Raw genomic sequence first — 23,340 nt, 5'->3', positions numbered from 1 at the left:
ATGGTAGTAATAGAAGGTTGAATAACCACTGAATTTGATCAGCTGTAGTCTGTTTAACCTTTCTTGAATATATAGATATATACTTCATTTCAACAACCTTTTTTCAGACACAAGTAAGATTCGATAAGAAACAAGAAGTGGGAGCTTCAAACAAAGCTCATACATTTAACTACGAGTTACTGTTCTGTGATAACTGATAAGCAAGCTTCCTTCAAAACTAAATATTTAGAAAATCCAAATCTCTTGTCCACATGTCTGATGACAGTTTTGTACGGTTGGTCCGACAGGGGTGTTTTTTTTTTTTTTTTTTTTTTTAAAAGGTGAGTGTACTTCAAAAAAGAAAAAATTAATATGGAGGTCATAAAATGAAACACGATTTAGTATAAGGACTGTTTTTGTGAAAAGGGTAAAAATATGTTGAGAGAGAGAGAGAGAGAGAGCTTCAATGGAGGAGGAGGACGATGAAGTGAAGCAAAGAAGAGAAAAACATTCCGATGAAAGAAGAGAAGAAGAACCAGAAATGGATTGTCCCTCGCATCATCCTCCACCTCCGCCTGATGAGGTAAAGCTCCTCTCTTTGGCTCTGTAAATAATCAATCTCCTCTTTGAGATTAATTGTAGAAACTGAGCTAAAAGTTAGTTTCTTAATAATGGGTGGTGTAGATTGGATTGAAAGTTTTGACCTTCCTTTCTGTCTGCAGTTGTTCGACATTGATACTACAGTTGATCCTAGCTATGTAATCTCACTGATAAGGAAGCTCCTTCCAATCGATTCCAGCAGTGAAGAACGTGATCGAAGCACTGAGATTAGGCACAACTATGACTATGATATGAATGCCAGCAATGCGGTTCAAGGTGTTGTACCTCGGTCTGGAGATGGGTTTGTGGAGGGTGGTCCAGAGGGCATGGACATTGGAGATAACCGTAAAGAATCCACTTCTGAGAAGAATGAGAAGGTAAGTTCATGTCGGGAACCTGAGAAGCTAAGAGGGTCATCAGTGGAAGAGGAGGCATGGGAAGAGCATGGTTGCGTCTTGTGGGATCTTGCCGCAAATGAAACCCATGCTGAGCTTATGGTAATAATATTTTAGACTCTGAAGTGAACATTTTTTTTTTTGTTTCTTAGAACATTGTCATGCCGAGTAGCAGTAGCATTAGCACTGGTCTTAGGTTGAGTTTATACCAATACGACATTTGGGGGTGTGAATTGGTGAAAGCAAACAAAAGAGAGAAGGTTGTTTCCATGTAGTGACTTTTGTAGTATACTGGAACTGAGACTTTGAAAGGTGTGATTTATTTTCTTATTTTATGGCTTTTGGCTTTGCAGGTACAGAACCTAATTTTACAAGTTCTTAACGCAAACCTTCTGGTTTCAACATCTTCTCGCATTCGAGTAAGAAACTCACCATTTTTTTTTTTTTGTTTATTGGATCAGTTCCTGGTTGTCTGTCTTCCTGAATGACTTTCATGGTTACTTTTTTTCTTTTTCATTTGGGCTTGAAAGGAAATCTGTCTTGGGATTATTGGGAACCTTGCTTGTCATGAAGCTCTGTTGAAACACATTGAGTTTACATCCGGACTCGTCAATACACTTGTGGGACAGTTGTTTCTTGATGATACTCAATCCCTAACTGAACTTTGCAGGCAAGAAAACGTCAAAATGTAGATTCATGAGTGATCAGTTGTTTTAGATTATCTATCTAACTAACTGAAATATTTTGTTCCAATAGGATACTAACCACAGGTCTATATGGAGCTGGATGCACTTCTTGGGCAGAGTGTTTGCAGTCTGATGATGTGCTACGCCGTATTTTGTGGATTGCGGAAAATACCTTGAATCCTCATCTTATTGAAAAGGTAACTGGGAGGAGACTTTATGGTTGAATGATTGAGCTATAACTGATTTGTCTTCAGACTCTCATGCCTAAATGATTTCCGTTTTTTTTTTCCAATAGAGTGTAGGGCTGTTGTTAGCTATCTTAGAAGATCAATCAGAGGTTGGGAAGCTATTGATCCCTCCACTAATGACTCTAGGTTTGACGAGTCTCTTGATCAATCTTCTTTCCTTGGAAATGGGCAAGTTGATCAAAGAAAGAATTCCAGAAAGGTAATGGAGAATAAATAGAAACTCTCTATCTTACGGGTCATCAGGTGTTAGTAAATGTTTTGCCTTTACCATGTAGTGTGTGTATTGATTATAGGTACTCCGTTCTTGAAATGATTCTCCGAGCTATTGAAACCCTTTCTGCTTCAGAAGATAATCATTCTAAAGAGATTTGCTCTAGCAAACAACTTTTTCACCTAGTCTGTGATCTTATGAAATTTCAGGACAAAGCCGAGGTAGTTTTTGGTTTGATATGAAGTTTTTCCACTGAGTTGTAATTTAACAAACTCGACTTCACTGTAGGTGGCAGCATGTTGTGTTACTGCAGGAGTTTTAATCGCAAATGTTCTGTCTGAAACAATCAGTTTCATTCCAGAAGTGTCGCAAGGTGAACTAATTACTTTTTAAACCCATGACATTTGCATAGAGTTGGTTGTTCACTAAGAATCTGCACGTTGCAGATTTTTCTTTCTTGGAAGGTTTATTCAGTACTTTACCATTTGCTTCGGATGACGTAGAAGCTAGAGGAGCTATTTGGAGCGTTATTGCTAGGTTACTTGCCAGAGTTAATGAGTCTGAGATGGACACATTCTGTCTGCGGCAGTACATATTGGTTTTCCTTAGGAACTCAGATATTATAGAAGATGATCTTCTCGATATTCAACTAGAAGATTCAGGGGAGAAGTCCCAAAACTCATTCCATTCCCAGGGAAAGACAAGCGCACGAACAATTGCTGTATCCCTCCACTCTTATATTCCTCTATTTCTATTGCTCCTTTCTAGTTTGCACAGATCTTTTCTTGACCTTTAGTGATAACAGATACAAAAGATTGAATCGATGTTGAACAATTGGAATCTTCGCAAGAAGACTTTGCGAGAGGAAAGCATAGATGGGGACTGCTCTGTAAACACAGCTGATGTTAAAAGGCTATATGATTGCTGTCAAAGATATATATCAAAGTAAAGCTATTTTCTCCATCTCTAGAATAAAGCATTTTTAAGACTTGTTTGCTTTCAACTTACCTTCTACAGGTGATTTTGGAAGTCTGAAACTCAGAACACTCTTATATTACAGTTATCTTACAGTTCCATAGACTTTGTTCTTGTTTTAAGTTTCATTCAGCTGTCAGATTGTAGTTTGAATTGGTAACATTCAAATTGATTTGATTCGTAATTATATCTTCTTTCTCAATTGTAGATCATTTGAGGGGTTTTGATTCATGGGGAATCTTTGGCTTGGAAGTGTTTCAATCTCTCTACTTTTCATGGTCAACGAGGAATCATCACACATTGACACATGAAGTTGCAAGCTTCAAGATAATACCAACCAAATGGGCTAGAAAAGTTCACAGCCAAGTGTTACTTGTTATTACACCTATGTATGTATTAGCCCACCAATTCATGGAGCATCCATTGTTACCACAATTTTTAAAAGCAGATAACTGTTATTATAGGAGATCGAACAATTCTAGTTTTGTCGAAATTCTAATACGGAGCTTTATGTTTACTTTTGTTGTCAATAATATGTATGATACATTGAAACTGTATTGTAACACATCGACGATGCTAGCTCACAAACTAGTAGATTGCATGACTTGGTCTTATTTGACTTTAGATTATGCTCAAAGTTAAGTAATGTGTACACATTTTTGGCAGTGATATATGTACAAGGAGTGGACCATTGAGCTGAAAAGAGTGATATTTTCTTTTCTCAACTGAATCGTTCTCAAGTTCTGATCTGTGTTATGCTATTCTCGCAGGCAAACCTGGTAATTGGAGTCACTTTATTAAACAGACAGGGATGTCTAGTTTTACCGGATTTAATGAGAAGCAAGTTCGCTTGATAGCCAAAGAGTATCACATTTACATGACATCTACTGGGTTACAAAAATTAACCCACTTTTCGTCATGAAGCACTGACAGTTTTTGCTTATTCCTCCTCCCTACGATATAGAAGAGAATTGAATTACTTTTTCCATTTGCTGTGGGCTGTGTGTTAAAATCGATTTTTTATTTTATTTTTTCAGTGGAAAGCTTAGCTTATAATGTGAATTGTGTAATGCAGGAGGATAAGCATTGGAGGTCTAAGTTCAAGTACAGTTCCTCAGCTGGCTGATGCTATACATGGTGTAGTTACATGCATGCCTAATCTAGTGATTCTGTTATTTGTTGTCTCATAAATACTCTGGAAGAAAAAAAAGGAAAGAAACAGAGTTCATGTCTTCTCGATTTACATTTCATAAGCGAAAACAAAGAATCATACTATATAATTTCTTTTCCTGATGGATTCATTTTAAAACCGAACAAAATAAGGATTGTGACATTTACACAAAGAAAGCAAACCAAGTTCCTATTGGATCAGGCATAATCTTCAGCTTGAAAAGATACTGACTGAACTTCAAAAACGTAATATCTTGACCACTGTATCATTATTCAAACATACCAACATACACGGATCAGAAAGCAACCAAGTTCTAATGAGTTTACCCCATCGAGCCATAGAACTATAAATCTGTCTGAAACAATCACTCAAAATAAAACTTGAACAAAAGAAGTCTGGCTAAGAAGCAAATCTCAAGTATAAAAAATAAACATGCCAAAACCAAGTCTGAGATCTACTTGGAGACAAAAGCTTCTTTTGATCACAAAGACAAAGTTCCACCAATACACAAAATCTAACTCATTTGCCTATTGAGTTACCGGTTTGCTGATTTTTTTTAGGTGGTTTACCAATTTGCACTTTTTCAATTTACTAAATCTTATAACCACACATGCTTTATAAATCATAAATAAAAAATTGAGAATTGTTTTTTTTTTAAAGGTTCGTTATTATTGCTTACAAAATAAATTTTCAGAATTTTAAAATTGTTTATGTGATCATATAAATCATTTGTTTTAAAATTATATACTAAACGAAAAAATTGCTTAAGTGAACTTGTTTTAAAATAAATATAGTCACAGTAGAATTGCATACATTAATTCAGTTTTTTTTTTCTATAAATCATAAATTATATTCAGAATCTAGACAAGCAAATATATAAATGATAAAGTCTGGTTATCATTTTTTTTAAAAAGTACAGTTTTTTTTACAAAGAACATATATTGTATTGCTTAAATTTGAGGTGGTCAAGATAACTAAACCAAAATAGAACAACCAAATGTAACAAAACTCTCTATTACCTACAATCGCAGCTAAAGAGTATGAGATTCCATTTTGCGCTTTTGGGACGTGAGAGATCTTGAAAGTCGGAAGCATATCAACATAGTCTTTATCATCTTCAATTCTGTTATAAAACTTGACCAATCATAAGGCTCCTTTATCATCGTGATAAGATCATTGCAATTCATCCCGAAGCTATGACATGTTGAGCTCTGAAGCATAATCTCCATCGCCCATCGCAATGCTTCCACTTCATAATGCAAGACAATTTCTCGCCAGACAATTTCTCGCCGTATATAGTTCAGCGTCCCCATTAGTTGAATTTTTCCCAAACTGTTCATCCAAACCCAGCATTAACCGCTGAACGGAGCTGTAAAAGTTATGACCCATCCACTATGATCCAAGTTTAAGTCTTGGTGTTCTCTAATACTATGTTCTTGTGGAATTGATGCTATTATTTTGTTTGCATTGAACCAGACTTAACATTCATTCTCAGCATATCGAACCAGCTCTAAAAGACCTCTAGCTATACTCTGAAAATATTATTATTCAGAACCTTTCAAATATATTAAATTATCCAGAAATAAGAATCCATGTTAATTCTGGTTCAATAATGCTATTTTCTAGAAAACATAATCCATGTTGGTATAGATACTTGGGTAGCCGAAAGATGTTAGAGCTTGATTAAATCGTTGAAAGAGACCAAAATTGTAAAAGTGATAGACATTCAAAAATGGCAAAAACAACAGATTCTTGTGGTTCACCGCATAGTAGACAGTAATTATCACATTTTATTACGACGTGTCAGATTACCGCCGCATGTCCTGCTATCAACTGTATCCATCCACTCTTATATTCCTCTGTTTCTGTTGCTCCTTTCTATATATTTTTTTTTAAAGTTAGCCTGCACAGATCTTTTCGTGACCTTTAGTGATAACAGATACAAAAGATTGAGTCCATGTTGAAGAACTGGAATATTCGTAAGGAGACTTTGCAGGAGGAAAGCATGTATGGGGACTGCTCTATAAACACAGATGATGTTAAAAGGCTGTATGATTGCTGTCAAAGATATATATATATATCGAAGTAAAGCTATTTTCTCCATCTCTAGCATATAAGCATTTTAAGACTTGTTTGCATTCAACTACCTTCTTTTAAGTGATCCAGAGAAATCTGTAACTCATAACTGATCTTACAGTTCCATAGAGTTTGATCTTGTTTCAAGTTTCATTCAACTGTCAGATTGTAGTTTGAATTGGAAACATTCAGATTGACTTGATTCACAATTTTCTTCTTTCTCAATTGTAGATTAATGGAAGGGTCTTCTTAATTTATGGTGAATATATCTTTCGCTTGAAAGTGTTTCAATCTTCTCTCCTTTTCATGGTCAGCCAAGGCATCATCAAAATTGATACATGAAGTCACAAGCTTAAAAAATCGTTGAGCTTTTGAACAGACATATATATATTCATAGATCACTGAAGTCATTGTCTGATAAAATGTAAACCAGAGAGAGAGAGAGAGAGAGAGACTGAAGAAAATATCTCTAGATATAAATCTCGATTCCGTCTTGAAAATCAAATGGGCACAAACAACAGCACATAGTGAAAGTTACAATCTTAAGCCATAGTCAAAACCAACAATGATATTGAGAAGAAAGCAGAGAAAGAGAGAGAGAGAGGTGGATCATTAGGAGATGAGAGAGATGCCAGAGACTAAGAGATTGTCTGAGAGAATCTTGTTAGCAGCTTCTGTTGGATGAAACCCGTCCCAAAATACATACTCAGTTGCATTAGTACATGTCCCTACTGACTTAGGGTTACACAGTATCGATGTCTCTAGTAGTCCTGTTCCACAACATGCTCGTCTTGCCTCTGCAAATCCTAAACATTACATAAAACACACACACACACAAATGTTAATCATGATACCAATACCGAACTGTTTAATACTTCCTTAAGATACATTCTGTAAAAAATTTAAGTACCAAATTCGGATGGCCTTGTGGCGAGATCATAGAGAGGCTGATAGATATCAAATACGACTAAGTTGAGTCCAATGAGGCTTCTCTTAAGATCCTGCGACGTCGCATTGAGTTTGCTGTTGAAGGAGATTGCGTCGTTGTTGAGACTCTCTGAGCATCCACCCTCGTGTGGACCAGCCACTGTTATGGCCGCTGGTAAACATCCCAATGGTGGAAGTGTAGTCACTCCTATCCTTCTTGCTCCTAAAGAATATAAATTCTAAAATAACAAGAAATGATTACTAACTATTAGGTAACTATTAGGTAATGATGACCAGACGAAACTAATATTACGGGCCTTCTGGTATTCAAAAAAAAATGATAAAAGGAGGGGAGGTGTAGGAATAACCTGAATGAAGTTGGAGTATGAGAGGATAAGGAGATCGGAGAAGTCATCAGGTGACTGAACTTTGTAGAGGAGAGGGTTGATATAGTAGTTCTGTATGAAGTCACTGCTCCCTGCGCTGACGACATAAATGCCATCTGAGATTATGGAAGTGGCGTTTGCATTACTTGAAGTGGCGATTTCTTGGATTCGGCTTATGTAGTCTTTGTAATGTTCCAGCTGTTGCGGTAATGATATTGCACTCTTCATGACAAAAAAAACAACCAGTTCAGAGAAAAATAGTACAGAAACAGAGGTATTAATAATACATAAAATTGAGGTGAAAATGATACTGACGTAGAGCTTGGCTGTGCCATCGTAATAACCAGAAGCTGCAGAGGCAAAGTTAGCTCCAATCAAAAGGTTTCTGCCTTTTGCCTTTTTGTCTAGATAAGCTTGTGGGTATGATGTGAACCCAAGATTCTCAGCTGCACAAACACACACACAATTTCAAGTCATTAATATTGTATTTAGTAGATGTGTATAGTGTATATACATGTATTAACACATGAACAAACTGTTGATGGACTGCATGTACATAAGCTCTATGTATGTTTGTACTGCATGCAAACACAATACACATTAGTTTCTTTTTTCACTACAGCTAGTTTGTTTTTTTAGTCCAGGTTGAACTAATCACTAATCATCAAGTGATGGCTCTTGATTTTTCTTGTAACATGGTGTTTACTAGGATCCGTATATTTCAATTTATCTCTATATATTTCTCTTGTATAGGTACCTTTACAATTACTCTCGGTCTCAGGATTCAACTAAATAATTCAGCAACTAAATGATTTTTGAATACAGGCATGGTGTATTGTGGGTGTATAACATATATATGCTGTTTAAATTCAAAAGGTAGTTTAGTTCAAATATTGCATGTATGATGTATGTGCGTATACGCGTGCATATGTATCATCATGCTGCATACTTGCATGCAATGAGCTGCATGTATGACTCAAATGTATGAAGAACAAAAGAACAAGAAAAATGGTACCGGTGAAGTCAGTAGCTAACTTTCCATTACAGAAGCGTCCGGTGGGTGTATGGGTTGTGAAGTCTCTTCCATAAGGAGGGAAATTAGCTTTAACGATTGTGTAGATATGGTTGTTGTTTCCCACATCAACCACCGAATCGCCAAATATGAACAACGATGGCACAAGTTGTGCCTTTACCACCACAATTACCTCAAGAACCATTAAAGACCCAACAAACACATAAAGATTTAACCAAGTTCGTTCCAACTCTTTCGAGAAACCCATCATATTTTTCTTACAAAATGTTATAACGAAGATGTTGGTGGTGGTGGTGATTGCTTTGGATGCTTTATGTGAGTATAGTATGAGAGTTTGTATGTAGTTTTGCCTGCAATGGTGTTTATATATTACAAACGCTTGTGATTGTATTAAATGTAACATAATTAGGTGAAGTAATGTGTCTTGTATATATACACACAGCGCAGTGGTGATATGTCTCTATTGGCCTGAAAAAAGTGAAAACACTTAGCAGAGAGACTCACTGATCAAGAAAGTAGTTGCGAGGGTCGGGTGCATTGATTTAGAGCTTCACATTTACACTAGCTCAGTTAGGTTATGCGTGCCATTTATTTGATTCCAACACTTGGATTCCGCATTTTTCATAGGTCTATTCTATTCATGCACACAACACACGTAGATGTATAGTTCAGTTACATTATGTGTTCCATTTATTTATCTTCAAATATATATTCCTCTTCCAGAACAAAACAGAGCACCCTCTTCTTTTGCTTTACTCCTCAATCTATCTTAAATCTTAAAGCATGATTAACTCGAATTCTTAATTTGAGATTTTTAACTCATATTTTTTTTCGTCTAATAGCTTCCTCTTATATCTTTTATTTAAAAGACGGTTCTTCCATTTTCTTAATTAAAAGGTAAAAAATGTTTCTTAACCGAAACTAAGAAACTCACCATAAGAACCCGATTTAATCATGGTCTTACTAAACATAAGTATAAAATAAAACTTTCATGTTTTACCACAACTTTTTAATTCCTTTTTTAACTACTTCTAACAACTTAATTTATTATATTTTCCAAATAATTTAGCATCATTAATTAATAAAACTTAAGAAAAGATTGGGGGTTGGTTAAGAACTACTGACTGTAAACCATAGATAGCAGTTACAGTCACTCAATTGAAATGTTCGCCTTTGGAATGAAGATGGATGAGCAGGGGAGTTTTCACTCCTACGTGGTATTCTCTTCCAACAAGGGTTACGACTGGCGGACTAAGAAAGAAGGTTCTTCTATTTTCTTAATTAAAAAGTAAAAAATGTTTCTTAACCGAAACTAAGAACTTCACCCTAAGAACCCGATTTAATCATGGTCTTACTAAACATAAGTATAAAATAAAACTTTCATGTTTTACCACAACTTTTTAATTCCTTTTTCAACTACTTCTAACAACTTAATTTATTATATTTTCCAAATAATTTAGCATCATTAACTAAAAAAACTTAAGAAAAGATTGTTTACCTTAATCCTAACTTTCAACATTTAAAAATATAATTTAATCAGACTTCAAACTAATTAATGTTGGATTAAATTATTTTGCTGCGAAAAATATAACAAGCACACATTATTACAGGTTGTCTACTTTTTTATTTTGGTATGTATTTTATGAAAACTTATTTTTACTAAAATCGATATTTCAAATAAATAATAACTAATAAAATAACGACATTAGACTATTATTAAATAATTTTTTAAATAAAACCATAGAAATCTAAATATTATTATTATACTTGGAAAATGTTTTTTTAATTTATTTATTTTAAATTATGTAAATTTTATTTCAAAATTACGAAAATGATATTCTTAAAATCTATTAAAAACTAATATACAAACATAAACCTTATGTATTAACTATATAAAAATGCACAGGAAGGTGTTATAAATTTATATAATATAAAACACAAAATTATAAATAATATATTTAATTATTTTATCATATAAATCAAATAAATCTATAAAAAGGACGGATCATATTATTAAAATGTGAATAGTATAGTTAAAATTTCAAAAAATTAAAACAAAATAATTTAATATAAATTATTAAATTGTAAAACATCATATTAAACAATTATTTAGTATGGATAAATTTTAAATATATATATATATATTTTTTTTTTTTTTTATTAACCTGGGGGTATCCCGGGCCTATGGAAGGGCCCAGACTAGGGGTTATTGCAAAAGTGACTCAAAACTTGAATTCAAACAGAAAACTAACCTTTTCTTTGACTCATTTTTTTTTTGAGTTTTTAACCCCACATCTGCATTTTATCTACGAAAATGCCATTAACCCTTTTTTTTTTTTTTTTTCGAAAATGGCTTCTTTACTGTCTCAACCTCATTTTCTTCAAGTATTTACAATATTGCCACTGCCATGAATAGTGGGAACAACCTTGTACGAACTGTTTGGAGCTTTTAATGCCCTTTAATGCACGTAAATCTCTTTACACTCTCTCTGTTTCAATTGTTATGAACTAAAAACAACATTTCTTTCACTTTCTCTCCATATTCATCCAAAAAACTGAAGCTTTTGATTCAAAATTGTTTGGAGCCATATTTCTTTCGTTTTGACTTACGGTTGCTTTCGTTTGAGGTTCTGGGTGGTTGGAGAAGACCCTGTGTGCAAACAAAGTCATCTCACCTAGTTGAAGGTACGAATTTGAATTTTTTTCAAAATCTGTTCGCGTAGAAGACTTACAAGTAAGTCATCTGTATGTAGAAGACTTACTGATGAGTCTTCTGGTCAAACGGACGACTTAAACTAAGTCGTCCAGCTTTGTTTGGTGAAAAAAACAGTCCAGACGACTTATATATAAGTCGTCTACGAGAAACAGGCTAGTTTTGCATTTGACCGAATCGTGTCAGATCTTTGACTATTTCTGGACGACTTATAATTCAGTCGTCTCTCGGAAAGTTAAAATTTCAATATTTTATTAAACTAGACGACTTACGTGTAAGTCGTCTTAGGTTAGTTTTGTAGTTGAAAAATAAAACTTCATAATTTAATTTTTACCAGACGACATAATATAAAGTCGTCCCGTCAGAAGACTTAATTTAAAGTCGTCCGGGGAAAGCAAAGTCGTCCAGAATTTTTTCCCAATTAAGTCGTCCAAACCTTGCTTATCCCGGACGACCTTAAATTAAGTCGTCTAGCTGGACGACTTTTAGTTAAGTCGTCTGGAGAAAGTTAAATTTCAAGTTTTATTTTTCAATTACAAAACTAACCTGGGACGACTTACGTGTAAGTCGTCTAGTTTGAATAAAATATTGAAATTTTACTTTCCAGAGACGACTGATTTATAAGTCGTCCAGAAATAGTCAAAGATCTGACACGATTCGGTCAAATGCAAAACTAGCCCCGTTTTTCGTAGACGACTTATATATAAGTCGTCTGAATTTTTTTTTTTAACAAACAAAGCCGGACGACTTAGAATTAAGTCGTCCCTTTTAATTTTCAATTGCAAAAGTGACCTCTTTAGACGACTTACCTTTAAGTCTTCTGGACGACTTAAATCTAAGTCGTCTGCGATAATGTTTGTTGAACTTCTTCATTTTCTCTATGTTTACTAATGTGTTTTATTTTGAATATTTGCAGATGATTTTTAAGTTACATGCAGTGTATGGAGAATGGTTGTTGAGAGATTTCCGTTGGGATTTTGTGGTTGATGATCTCAAAGGAGCAAGATTGTTTTTATTGAATGAAGATTCAACACATGCTGAACTTGTTGCAATGGCTCAAGAAGATTATAACCTGGACATGAGATCAGTGACTGTGGAGATTAGCTACTCATTACCAGCAGAAATGATGATGACTCCAAGCAGTCCTCCCATTCATGTTACAAGTGATAGACAAGTTCGAAACTTGCTCGAGATACTCAAAACGCATAGAGTATGTCTTTGTGTATCAAGCCGCAGCAAGGTGGAAACGGTTTCAGAGAAAAGAGAAGAAGCTGGTGATAATGATGAAGCTGGTGAATGGGAAGAAGATGTTGGTGATAATGATGAAGCTGGTGAATGGGAAGAAGATGTTGGTGATAATGATGAGGCTGATGAATGTAAGTCGTCCAGCTGGAAAACCTTCCAGACGACTTATTTGTAAGTCGTCCAGCTGGAAAACCTTCCAGACGACTTATTTGTAAGTCGTCCAGCTGGAAAACCTTCCAGACGACTTATTTGTAAGTCGTCCAGCTGGAAACCTTCCAGACGACTTATTTGTAAGTCGTCCAGCTGGAAAACCTTCCAGACGACTTATTTGTAAGTCGTCCAGCTGGAAAACCTTCCAGACGACTTATTTGTAAGTTAGAAAATCTATACAAGTTAGAAAATCAAATAAATCATACATGCCCACAAACATACAAATAGATTTGTGTAAACAAATAGTTCAAATATACAAATAGATTTGTGTATACAAATAGTTCAAATATACAAATTGATTTGTGTATCTATACAAGTTAAAAAATCTATACAAGTTAAAAAATCTATACAAGTTAAAAAATCTATACAAATTGATTTGTGTATCTAATCATACATGCCTACAAACATACCACCATCCTCATTATCTTTCAGATGCTGATCAACAAGCTCCGTCCATATAGCCAAAGCCATAGTATCCCTCATAGTCTTCGCATTGGACCTAGCAAAGTCTTTAGGGCTAAAGGGGACCCCAAGAGCATGACATTCAATGTACTTTGCAGCGTACACGCCACAATCACCATTGTTGGCCGTGGGTACATCTTTGAGGAGTCTCTCATAAGTGTATCGCTCCAACCCATGCATCTGGTCTCCGCACTCCACAATCAGATAAGGGACCATCTCGAGAAAAGGCTCCATTATCTCATCCATCTTTCTGGTATGGTAGTTGAAGGTATGCTGTCCCAGACGACTATGTGCCTCTTAGGGATCGATATCCAAATAGCCACCCAATGTTTGTTGTCCAAGTTCAGTGGCGCATAGATATCATCAATGTCCTCCCCCCACTTCTTGTTTGATTGGCAAAATGAAGGCATTGATCCGTCATACAAACTCGCCGCCCCACTAGGTAGCATTTTTCCTAAACCATTGTGATCAGACGACGATGTTTTGAAGACCAGATACTGTTCTCTCCAAGACTGGGTAAAGTTGTGATCCAGGAAGCACATTCGCTCGCTCCGGAAACATTGTGGGTTCTCCTTATACCTCTGCCTCAGCACATTCATCCAAGCATCTATATGCTGCATATAAAATAATACAAGTTAGAACCTTCCAGACGACTTACAAATAAGTCGTCTGGAAGGTTTTCCAGCTGGACGACTTACAAATAAGTCGTCTGGAAGGTTTTCCAGCTCGAAAACCTTCCAGACGACTTATTTGTAAGTCGTCCAGCTGGAAAACCTTCCAGACGACTTATATATTTACAAATCTATACAAAGACAAGTTACCAGACGACTTATTTGTAAGTCTTCTGGAAGGTTTTCCAGCTGGACGACTTACAAATAAGTCGTCCAGCTGGAAAACCTTCCAGACGACTTATATATTTACAAATCTATACAAAGACAAGTTACCAGACGACTTAAAGATAAGCAGAAGACTTACTACGTCTTCCAGCCATGCTTTGGATGTCCGGAGTTTTTGATACCACCAAGTTGGTGATGTACGTGGTTTGTCCTCTTCCTTAGTGAAATAATCACTGCAAACAAAAAAGCAATCAGTTTTGGTAGACTAAATCAAGCTATTATGGGTAAAGCAATCACTTACGGATCAGTTTTCAACCAATCAGCGAGCTCCTTCATCTTAGGTCTGTTTAGTGTGGGAAATGGATTATACTTTCCCACTCTAAGGAGTTTCCTTCTCTCTGCCGTATAAGGAGATATCTGCGTGGGAGCAGGTTTCTTCGTTCGTTCACTCCTTGCACGCACAGAAGCAGTGGGAGCTGTTTGGTCCAATACAACCAGGCTCGGTTCTGAAGCTGAAGCTGGATCGGTGGAAGCGAAGCTCGGTTGTTGATCGTTGGAAGCGAAGCTCGGTTGGTCAGTGGAAGTGAGAGGAACAATCTCTTTGGAGGTGACACCATCTGCTTTATCCTCCGGCAAGATCTTATATACCGAGATCGCCTCATCTGCTGTATCCTCCGGCAACAATCTCTGCAATAAAAGAGAACAAGTTAACCCTGGACGACTTAAATAAAAGTTGGGAGAGGATTTGGTTCCAGCTGGAGTTCAGACGACTTATTTGTAAGTCTTCTGGAAGGTTTTCCAGCTGGACGACTTACAAATAAGTCGTCTGGAAGGTTTTCCAGCTGGAAAACCTTCCAGACGACTTATTTGTAAGTCGTCCAGCTGGAAAACCTTCCAGACGACTTATATATTTACAAATCTATACAAAGACCAGACGACTTAAAGATTTGATATTAACCTCTTTGGGCAGAGGAGAAGGCTGTTTCTTTTGTGGAGAAGGCTTTTTCGTTTGAGGAGCAGGCTGTTTCGTCTGAGGAGCAGGCTGTTTAGTTTGAGGAGCAGGCTGTTTCGTTTGAGGAGCAGGCTGTTTAGTTTGAGGAGCAGGCTGTTTAGTTTGAGGAGCAGGCTGTTTCGTTTGAGGAGTAGGCTTTGCCTTTTGAGGAGCAGGCTGTCTGGTGGGAGGAGTAGGATGATTGGTTTGAAGTGGAGGCTGATCCTTTTGAGGAGTAGTCTGTTTGTTACTAGCCCCGGTTTCTGGGGCTTGTGGGGTAGGGTGTTTTTTACTAACCCCGGTTTCTGGGGCTTGAGGGGTAGCCTGATTGGTGACACCAACCTTCTTCTCCACAGCTTCCAATCTATCGGAGATCTTCCTAATCTCCCTGATGCACTTCTTAAACCCCTCTTTCATCATGTCACCTAAGTCCTTGAACATGTTTTCTAACTCCTCTCTGGTCACCCAACTAGCCTCTTCTCTAGCCTCTTCTGTAGCCTCTTCTGTAGCCTCTGTAGGAGCCTCTTCTCTAGCCTCTTTAGGAGCCTCTTTAGGAGCCTCTTTACGAGCTTTCTTCCGAGGTCTCTGATTGTCTTCCTCCACCTCCTCCACAACCATCTCTTTGGCTCTTTTCGATGGAGTCACAAACTTGGGTTTTGTACCAGTGACTTCCCAGCAATCCATGGTCCACTTCCACGGTCTCCGATCATACATCACTTTAATGATGTTCTCCGCGGGCACGTCATCAACCTCAGAGTCCCATTTTGGCCACATTTCACTAATGTCCTTCTCAACAAAGTTGATCACGCGGGTCTGCAGTAAATAGAAGAAGAATCGAGTTAGATATTTGAAACAAAATACTAAATAGACGACTTAATTATAAGTCGTCAACTAAGTCGTCCAGCTGGACGACCTTCCAGACGACTTATTATAAGTCGTCTACTAAGTCGTCCAGCTGGACGACCTTCCAGACGACTTATAATAAGTCGTCTACTAAGTCGTCCAGCTGGAAGACCTTCCAGACGACTTATAATAAGTCGTCTACTAAGTCGTCCAGCTGGAAGACCTTCCAGACGACTTATAATAAGTCGTCTACTAAGTCGTCCAGCTGGAAGACCTTCCAGACGACTTATAATAAGTCGTCTACTAAGTCGTCCAGCTGGAAGACCTTCCAGACGACTTATAATAAGTCGTCTACTAAGTCGTCCAGCTGGAAGACCTTCCGGACGACTTAATTAAGTGAAGATGGAAAGGTACCTGACTCAAGATAGCAGCTTTCATGAATCTGCGGCCTCTGCTGCCGTCGTAAGCCAGAATCGGTGGAGACGGACTGTTTGCTCTGGGTAGACCAATACTAGCACCCAATCCCGGAATAGCTTCGTACGCCCAGACCTGAAGAACTTGTATAAAGCCATCCACGGTGTAACAGCCAGTAATATCTTTGTTCCACAAAGAGTCCATCAGCACCTTAAACGCGACTCTCCCCCATGGATAATTCTCAAACCTTTCTAAATCCATCACTAGCCTTGCGAGAGTAGCTCGTGTAGCGCTTGAGAACTTTTTCCCTTCAATGAATCCAGTGAAGATGGAAAGGTACGCGAGTCGCTTGCGATCTTCCCTGGACCAATCCCCGCATCTCTTCAGTGCTGCTATTATCTGATCAGTACTTGGCCCAGCTTCCCGATGAACTCCCATCATCTCCCAGAAAGAAACCATCTGTGGGGTAACTTCACATTCTGGTGTCTCAAGGTCCTCGATGTAGTCGCAGTTTAGACCAGTGATGTTTTCAAACTCTAACAGTGAAAACCTCGCAGGTTCTGGACCAACGAGACACCACATCTCGTACTTCTTCTTAATGTCCAGCTTTAAACCGAGCAAGTGGTGAACCAGCCTTGAAGCCCAACCAAATCCCTGCTCCTTGAACTTGATGAAAACTCCCAATCTCGACTCCTTGAGCTCTTCAAATTCAGCATCAGTGAGAGCTTCCCTAAGAGCAGTATGCAACTTCGTGTTATCCGTATGATACGAAATGCTATTGTGGGGTTCTGGCTCTTCCCCTAATGTGTATAACCTACGGGGGAGTTCTGGAATATCCATCCTTTTTGTCTGCAAAATAATCAAAGACAACAATAGAAGTCAGAACACAAGCTAAATCAATCACGCCTTAATTGTTACTCCAGACGACTTAGTAGACGACTTAAATATAAGTCGTCTAGAAAGTCGTCCAACTGGACGACTTAGTTGACGACTTATATTTAAGTCGTCTGGAAAGTCTTCCAAATGGACGTACTAAGTCGTCCAGGTTGAAGACTTTCCAGACGACTTACTTACAAGTCTTCCAGTAGAAAAATTTCAAGCGGACCTGATTAGTCGCAGAAGGAGTTCGAGTACTCGTCATTGTGGTTATAGATCTGAAAAAATAAACGTGAAACGGTGAGAATGAGTAAATTGAAAGAGACAACGTTTTATGTTCATCTTTTCCACGAGTTTGATGACTTACCGGCGTTAGGGTTTACAGAGAAACGGCGCTACGGTTTACAGAGAAGAAGCGGCGGCGCTAGGGTTTAGAAGAAGCGGCGGCGCTAGGGTTTAGAAGAAACGGCGGTGCTAGCTAGTGTTTAGAGTAAGCGGCGGTGAGAACGTTGGTGAGCACGGTGGCGAGGGCGACGGTTTGTTCGGAAATAGTGGAAGCGGGGGCGCTAGGGTTTAGAGGAATCGGCGGCGCTAGGGTTAGAAGAAGCTGCGGCGACAACGGTGAGAATGAAGTGAGATAGATAGCCGACGTTGAGAACGATGGTTGTTCGGAAATAGTGGGAATTCGAATCGCCTTTGATATCGCCGGTGAGAGAGAACTGTTAGGGTTTCTGTTCGCGGAAAATGAAAAAAAAAAAAAAAATCACCTTATATATTGGGTAAATAATCCGGTTAGCTTTAAAAGTACATTGGTAAACTTTAAGGTTTGGTCCGGTTTAGACGACTTATTCTGGCTGATAATGTACATCAGACGACCTAATATTTAGTCGTCTGGGAACAGAAGACTAAATATTAAGTCGTCCAATACCCTAAAATGAACCCCTAAACTAAAATGACTAAATTAACTTACTAACCACGTTATAAAATCAAATTATACTTCAATAGTGTTTACTATACACAGAAACGAACACGCCTAGGTAATTTTAAAAATTTTCAAAAACGGTTTTAATGCTTTCCAAAATCTAACCCTAAGAACACATACAATACTACAACATATGTTGATGAAACATAAACTAAAGAATATCATGACTCACTACTTTCACTCATCTGGGCTGAAAACAATTGAAATTTGTTATATATTAATTTATATCTCTTAAGACATATGTTAATTACATAATTCCAATTTTTCACTTATCAAAATATTTTTTACAAAATTTTTAAATTATGTTTAAGAATAACTGTCCAGACGACTTAACTTAAAGTCGTCTGGACGACTTATTTTCAAGTCGTCTGTTTACAGACGACTTGCGAGGGGTAGAAACGTAAAAAAAAATCCGTTTTTTTGTTTGTTCACAAGGAGATAGTTGTAATTTCAATAGCCTTTTAAGTTACTTTTGCCTTTGACCCAAGTTGGGGTACTCTTTTGGGTTTGACTCCAAGTTTTGAGTCACAATTGGTAATTCTCCCCCCAGACTAATCCCCAAGACGAGGTGCAGCCTACAGATAGACCCCTCTCCGGGTATGCAAATGGGCCCTAAAACATATGCCTATATCCGTGTTAGTGTCCAGAAATCATGACTTAGTTTTCTCCGATAGAGTTCGAACTCACAACCTGTATGCAGGAAGGAGCCCGTACAAAATTTTTAAATATATACTTCTATGATACAAAAAAAAATGAATATCCGTGCATCCGCATTAATTTAGAAAAGTAAAACCTTGTCTTAGCTGACGACAAACATTGATCTATGAATAATGTAGACTCGTCCATCCGTATCCCATTGTTTACCCAACCAGCTGCGTCTTTGTCTCGTCCATATCATGGGCAAGGATCTGAGATTTATCTCACCTAATTTCCCATGAAAGAAACGCTCTCAAAGGACGAAGGTATTCTCCAAATTCACCACATCTTCCTTCTTGTTAAAACCTTATTTTACAGAATAACGGAAACCAATAGAAATAAAATTAAGAAGTGGATAAAAAAAAATACAAAGCTTGAAAGCCTTGCGTGTGTCTGAAACTCCCACACTCTTATCCTCTCTCAATGAGTTTCTCGAGAGCAAGCCTCTTCGATTTCCCTCTTCTTAAACCACTCGTGCTTTCTCATCCCTCCTCTGTTTTCTCTTGCAGACGTAAGTTTCGACTATAGGGAATTGAATAAAGAGAATTTTGAGATTGAAAAGCTGTAGTCCATGGCTACTTTCATCACTCTGTAGAACTGGATTCTTCTCTAAAGTGTATGACTTTAGGATTCGGGTCTCGCAATGAGTCTAATTCGATTCCAAAGTGCTTATCTTTGAGCCTGGTTCTGTGACTGATTTAGTTGATTGATAGAATAAAGTTGTCATCTTTTGTGTGTTCTCTCTCTTCTTCTTACTCTGCTCATGTGTCCTCTTGTTGGGGTTTTGCAGGTTTTGTCACCAGAACCGTCCCGGGTCTTTCTCCTGCTGTCTTGTTGCCGACAAGACCAACTCAGATTATTGCTAAGAGCTCATCAGGTTCTTCTGCACTTACTGTTTTTTTTTTTTTTAACATTGCTTCTTGGAATGTCAGCATTGGATTCTTCATCTCTCTACTTTTTTTTTGTGTATTTTTCAGTAACAGTACAGCCTGTGTCTGAGGACGCTAGCGAAGACCATCATCATCATCAGTCCGAAGATGTTAGTGGAGATTCAATACGGAGACGTTTTCTTGACTTCTACGCCTCTCGTGGCCATAAGGTGCTCCCAAGCGCCTCTCTTGTACCAGAAGACCCCACCGTCTTGCTAACCATCGCTGGGATGCTTCAGTTCAAGCCTGTTTTCCTTGGGAAGGTACCGAGAGAGGTTCCTTGTGCGACAACCGCACAGAGATGCATACGCACAAACGATTTGGAGAACGTTGGAAGAACGGCCAGGCACCATACCTTCTTCGAGATGCTTGGGAACTTCAGTTTCGGTGATTACTTCAAGAGAGAAGCGATCAGATGGGCGTGGGAGCTGTCCACAGTAGAGTTTGGGCTACCTGCTGACAGAGTTTGGGTCAGCATCTACCAAGACGACGACGAGGCTTTTGAAATCTGGAAGAATGAAGTCGGTGTGCCTGTTGAGCGGATCAAGAGAATGGGTGAAGCTGACAACTTCTGGACCAGTGGACCGACTGGTCCTTGCGGTCCCTGCTCGGAGCTGTACTATGACTTCTACCCTGAGAGAGGGACTGGTGATGATGTTGACCTTGGGGATGATTCAAGATTCATTGAGTTCTATAACTTGGTTTTCATGCAGTACAACAAGACGGAGGAAGGGCTGCTTGAGCCTTTGAAGCAGAAGAACATAGACACTGGTCTTGGCTTGGAACGTATAGCTCAGATCCTTCAGAAGGTTCCAAACAACTACGAGACGGATTTGATATATCCAATCATAGCAAAGGTTTTGGAGTTGGCGAATATCTCATACGACTCTGCAGATGAAAAGGCGAAAACGAGTTTAAAAGTGATTGCAGATCACATGAGAGCAGTTGTTTATCTTATATCAGACGGTGTTGTGCCTTCGAATATTGGTAGAGGTTATGTAGTGAGGAGGTTGATAAGAAGAGCTGTTCGCAAGGGGAAGTCACTGGGGATAGATGGAGATGGGAAAGGTAGTTTGAAGGGAGCTTTTTTACCAACAGTTGCTGAGAAAGTGATAGAGATGAGCGCTTATATTGACTCAGATGTGAAACAAAAGTCCCCACGGATCCTTGAGGAGATTAGGCAAGAGGAGCTTCACTTCAAGAAAACTCTGGAAAGAGGGGAGAAGCTACTTGACCAGAAGCTTCTTGATGCACTGTCAACATCTGATAAAACGCCTTGTATATCTGGAAAAGATGCGTTTATTCTCTATGACACATACGGTTTCCCTGTGGAGATAACAGCAGAAGTGGCTGAAGAGCGTGGAGTCAGCATAGACATGGATGGTTTCGAAGTGGAGATGGAGAATCAGAGACGTCAGTCACAAGCCGCTCACAATGTTGTGAAACTAACAGTTGAAGATGGAGATGACATCACGAGAGATATTGATGATACTGAGTTTCTTGGATACGACAGTCTCTCTGCTCGTGCCGTTGTGAAGAGTCTTTTGGTTGGTGGGAAGCCTGTGATAAGGGTTTCTGAAGGGAGTGAGGTGGAGATTCTGCTTGATAGAACTCCGTTCTACGCTGAGTCAGGAGGACAGATTGCAGATCATGGTTTTATGTATGTTAACAGTGATGGGAGCCAAGATGATGCTGTTGTGGAGGTGAGTGATGTGCAGAAGTCTCTTAAGATTTTTGTTCACAAGGGTGTAGTGAAAAGTGGAGCTTTGGAAGTTGGTAAGGAGGTGGAAGCAGCTGTAGATGCAGACCTAAGACAACGAGCAAAGGTGCTTTAAATTTATCTTATTATTTTATCGATTTGTGTCGAGTATTAGTTTATAGAGGTCCTAATGTATTGATCTTCCTTGGTCAACTTTCCAGGTTCATCATACGGCCACACATTTGCTGCAATCAGCACTTAAGAAAGTAGTAGGACAAGACACATCACAGGCTGGTTCATTAGTAGCTTTTGACCGCCTCCGGTTTGATTTCAATTTTAACCGGCCTCTACATGATGGTGAGCTTGAGGAAATAGAATGCCTGATCAATAGGTGGATTGGTGATGCTACACGTCTTGAAACAAAAGTCCTTCCTCTTGCTGATGCTAAAAGAGCTGGAGCCATTGCAATGTTTGGTGAAAAATATGATGACGAGGTAATATGAAGTGTTGCATTATTTATGTTTATTAGTTGATTTGGCTTGACTAGGATGATCGTTACGTTGATGGCAGGTTCGTGTAGTGGAAGTTCCTGGTGTCTCCATGGAACTTTGCGGTGGCACTCACGTTGGAAACACTGCGGAGATAAGAGCCTTCAAGATTATCTCAGAACAGGGCATTGCCTCTGGAATCAGACGTATTGAAGCAGTTGCAGGTGAAGCATTCATTGAATACATAAACTCGCGAGATTCTCAAATGAAACGTCTATGCTCCACTCTCAAGGTACGTTTGAAGATACTTTTTCAACTCAACAAACAAACAAGGTAGTAGTTACATTTGACTTTTAACTAATTGTTTGTTTGGTTGGTTTTTAATCTAAAGGTGAAAGCAGAGGATGTTACAAACAGAGTTGATAATCTTTTGGAGGAGCTGCGTACTGCTAGAAAAGAAGCATCAGACTTGCGCTCAAAAGCAGCGGTTTATAGAGCATCTGTTATATCAAACAAAGCATTCACTGTCGGAACTTCACAGACAGTAAGGTAATGAAATCTCTTGTTTCTTGCTAGAATGGTTTTATATGATACTTCATGTGGATGTTTAATTCTTGTAGAGTGCTGGTTGAGTCGATGGATGACACAGATGCAGACTCTTTAAAGAGTGCAGCCGAGCATTTGGTAAGCACACTTGAAGAACCAGTGGCTGTGGTACTAGGATCATGTCCAGACAAAGACAAGGTTAGTTTAGTGGCTGCATTCAGTCCAGGAGTAGTGTCTCTGGGAGTTCAGGCAGGGAAGTTCATTGGTTCGATAGCTAAGTTGTGCGGAGGAGGAGGTGGTGGAAAGCCTAACTTCGCTCAAGCAGGTGGCAGAAAGCCTGAGAATCTCTCGAGTGCATTGGAGAAAGCTCGGGAAGAACTTGTGGCAACTCTATCCGAAAAGCTTGGGTGAAAGAACCAACTTGCTATATACATGGAAAGAGATTGTACACATTTGCTTGGTCTTGGAAAAGTGAATCTCTCCTATAAGAATGTAAAGAAATTTGTTTTTTTTTTAATTTAATCTAGACGATTAATTTACTTAATTGGTTTCGCTTAATCAAGTAATTTTCAAATACAATTTTTTCTGCAAGTACTTGATAAAACAAGGAAGTATGAGTAGTAAACATAATTATTTGGATAAGACAAGTCAAGTAGGAAGTAATTCAAAATTAGCAAGTACTTGTCCGTGTCGAATCCTAGGAGAAACTGTTTCATTTCCTTG

At 38.3% G+C, this 23,340-nt stretch overlaps 4 protein-coding genes across 5 annotated transcripts; 2 read left to right on the top strand and 2 right to left on the bottom strand.

The window, feature by feature from the left end:
• Positions 1-395: 395 nt before the first annotated feature.
• LOC108842935 (uncharacterized) lies at positions 396-3,716 on the top strand. Its single transcript, XM_018615992.2, has 11 exons — positions 396-562; positions 702-1,076; positions 1,328-1,393; positions 1,505-1,644; positions 1,731-1,857; positions 1,956-2,107; positions 2,202-2,340; positions 2,408-2,492; positions 2,566-2,840; positions 2,925-3,064; positions 3,303-3,716. Exons 1-11 carry the CDS (start codon positions 446-448, stop codon positions 3,319-3,321), a joined length of 1,635 nt encoding a protein of 544 aa, XP_018471494.1. The 5' UTR covers positions 396-445; the 3' UTR covers positions 3,322-3,716.
• A 3,119-nt stretch (positions 3,717-6,835) lies between these two features.
• LOC108842796 (GDSL esterase/lipase At5g22810) lies at positions 6,836-9,001 on the bottom strand. Its single transcript, XM_056997741.1, has 4 exons — positions 8,670-9,001; positions 7,637-8,100; positions 7,252-7,507; positions 6,836-7,147 (listed from the first exon to the last, which is right to left on the bottom strand). The coding sequence occupies exons 1-4, from the start codon at positions 8,935-8,937 to the stop codon at positions 6,954-6,956; spliced, it is 1,182 nt and encodes a 393-aa protein (XP_056853721.1). The 5' UTR covers positions 8,938-9,001; the 3' UTR covers positions 6,836-6,953.
• A 7,421-nt stretch (positions 9,002-16,422) lies between these two features.
• Positions 16,423-18,325, bottom strand: LOC130507869 (uncharacterized; the record flags this gene model as incomplete). Its single annotated transcript, XM_057002545.1, has 3 exons — positions 17,645-18,325; positions 17,507-17,555; positions 16,423-17,250 (listed from the first exon to the last, which is right to left on the bottom strand). Coding segments are annotated over exons 2-3 (864 nt in total), but the record flags the coding sequence as incomplete, so codon positions are not given.
• Positions 18,326-19,099: 774 nt separating this feature from the next.
• Positions 19,100-23,196, top strand: LOC108842795 (alanine--tRNA ligase, chloroplastic/mitochondrial). 2 transcript variants are annotated; one of them, XM_018615823.2, is made up of 7 exons: positions 19,100-19,221; positions 19,746-19,832; positions 19,933-21,710; positions 21,805-22,077; positions 22,154-22,363; positions 22,463-22,620; positions 22,692-23,196. In XM_018615823.2, the coding sequence occupies exons 1-7, from the start codon at positions 19,194-19,196 to the stop codon at positions 23,026-23,028; spliced, it is 2,871 nt and encodes a 956-aa protein (XP_018471325.2). In that variant the 5' UTR covers positions 19,100-19,193; the 3' UTR covers positions 23,029-23,196. The 2 variants fall into 2 exon arrangements, with proteins under 2 accessions (XP_018471325.2, XP_018471324.2); XM_018615822.2 differs by lacking the exon at positions 19,100-19,221 and adding an exon at positions 19,309-19,466.
• The last annotated feature ends 144 nt before the right edge of the window (positions 23,197-23,340 follow it).

This window comes from Raphanus sativus, chromosome 2 (assembly GCF_000801105.2).
Source record: "Raphanus sativus cultivar WK10039 chromosome 2, ASM80110v3, whole genome shotgun sequence".
NCBI classification, from domain to species: Eukaryota; Viridiplantae; Streptophyta; class Magnoliopsida; order Brassicales; family Brassicaceae; genus Raphanus; species Raphanus sativus.
Note: the sequence above shows the minus strand (reverse complement) of the source record. Positions and strands in the feature narration are given on the sequence as shown.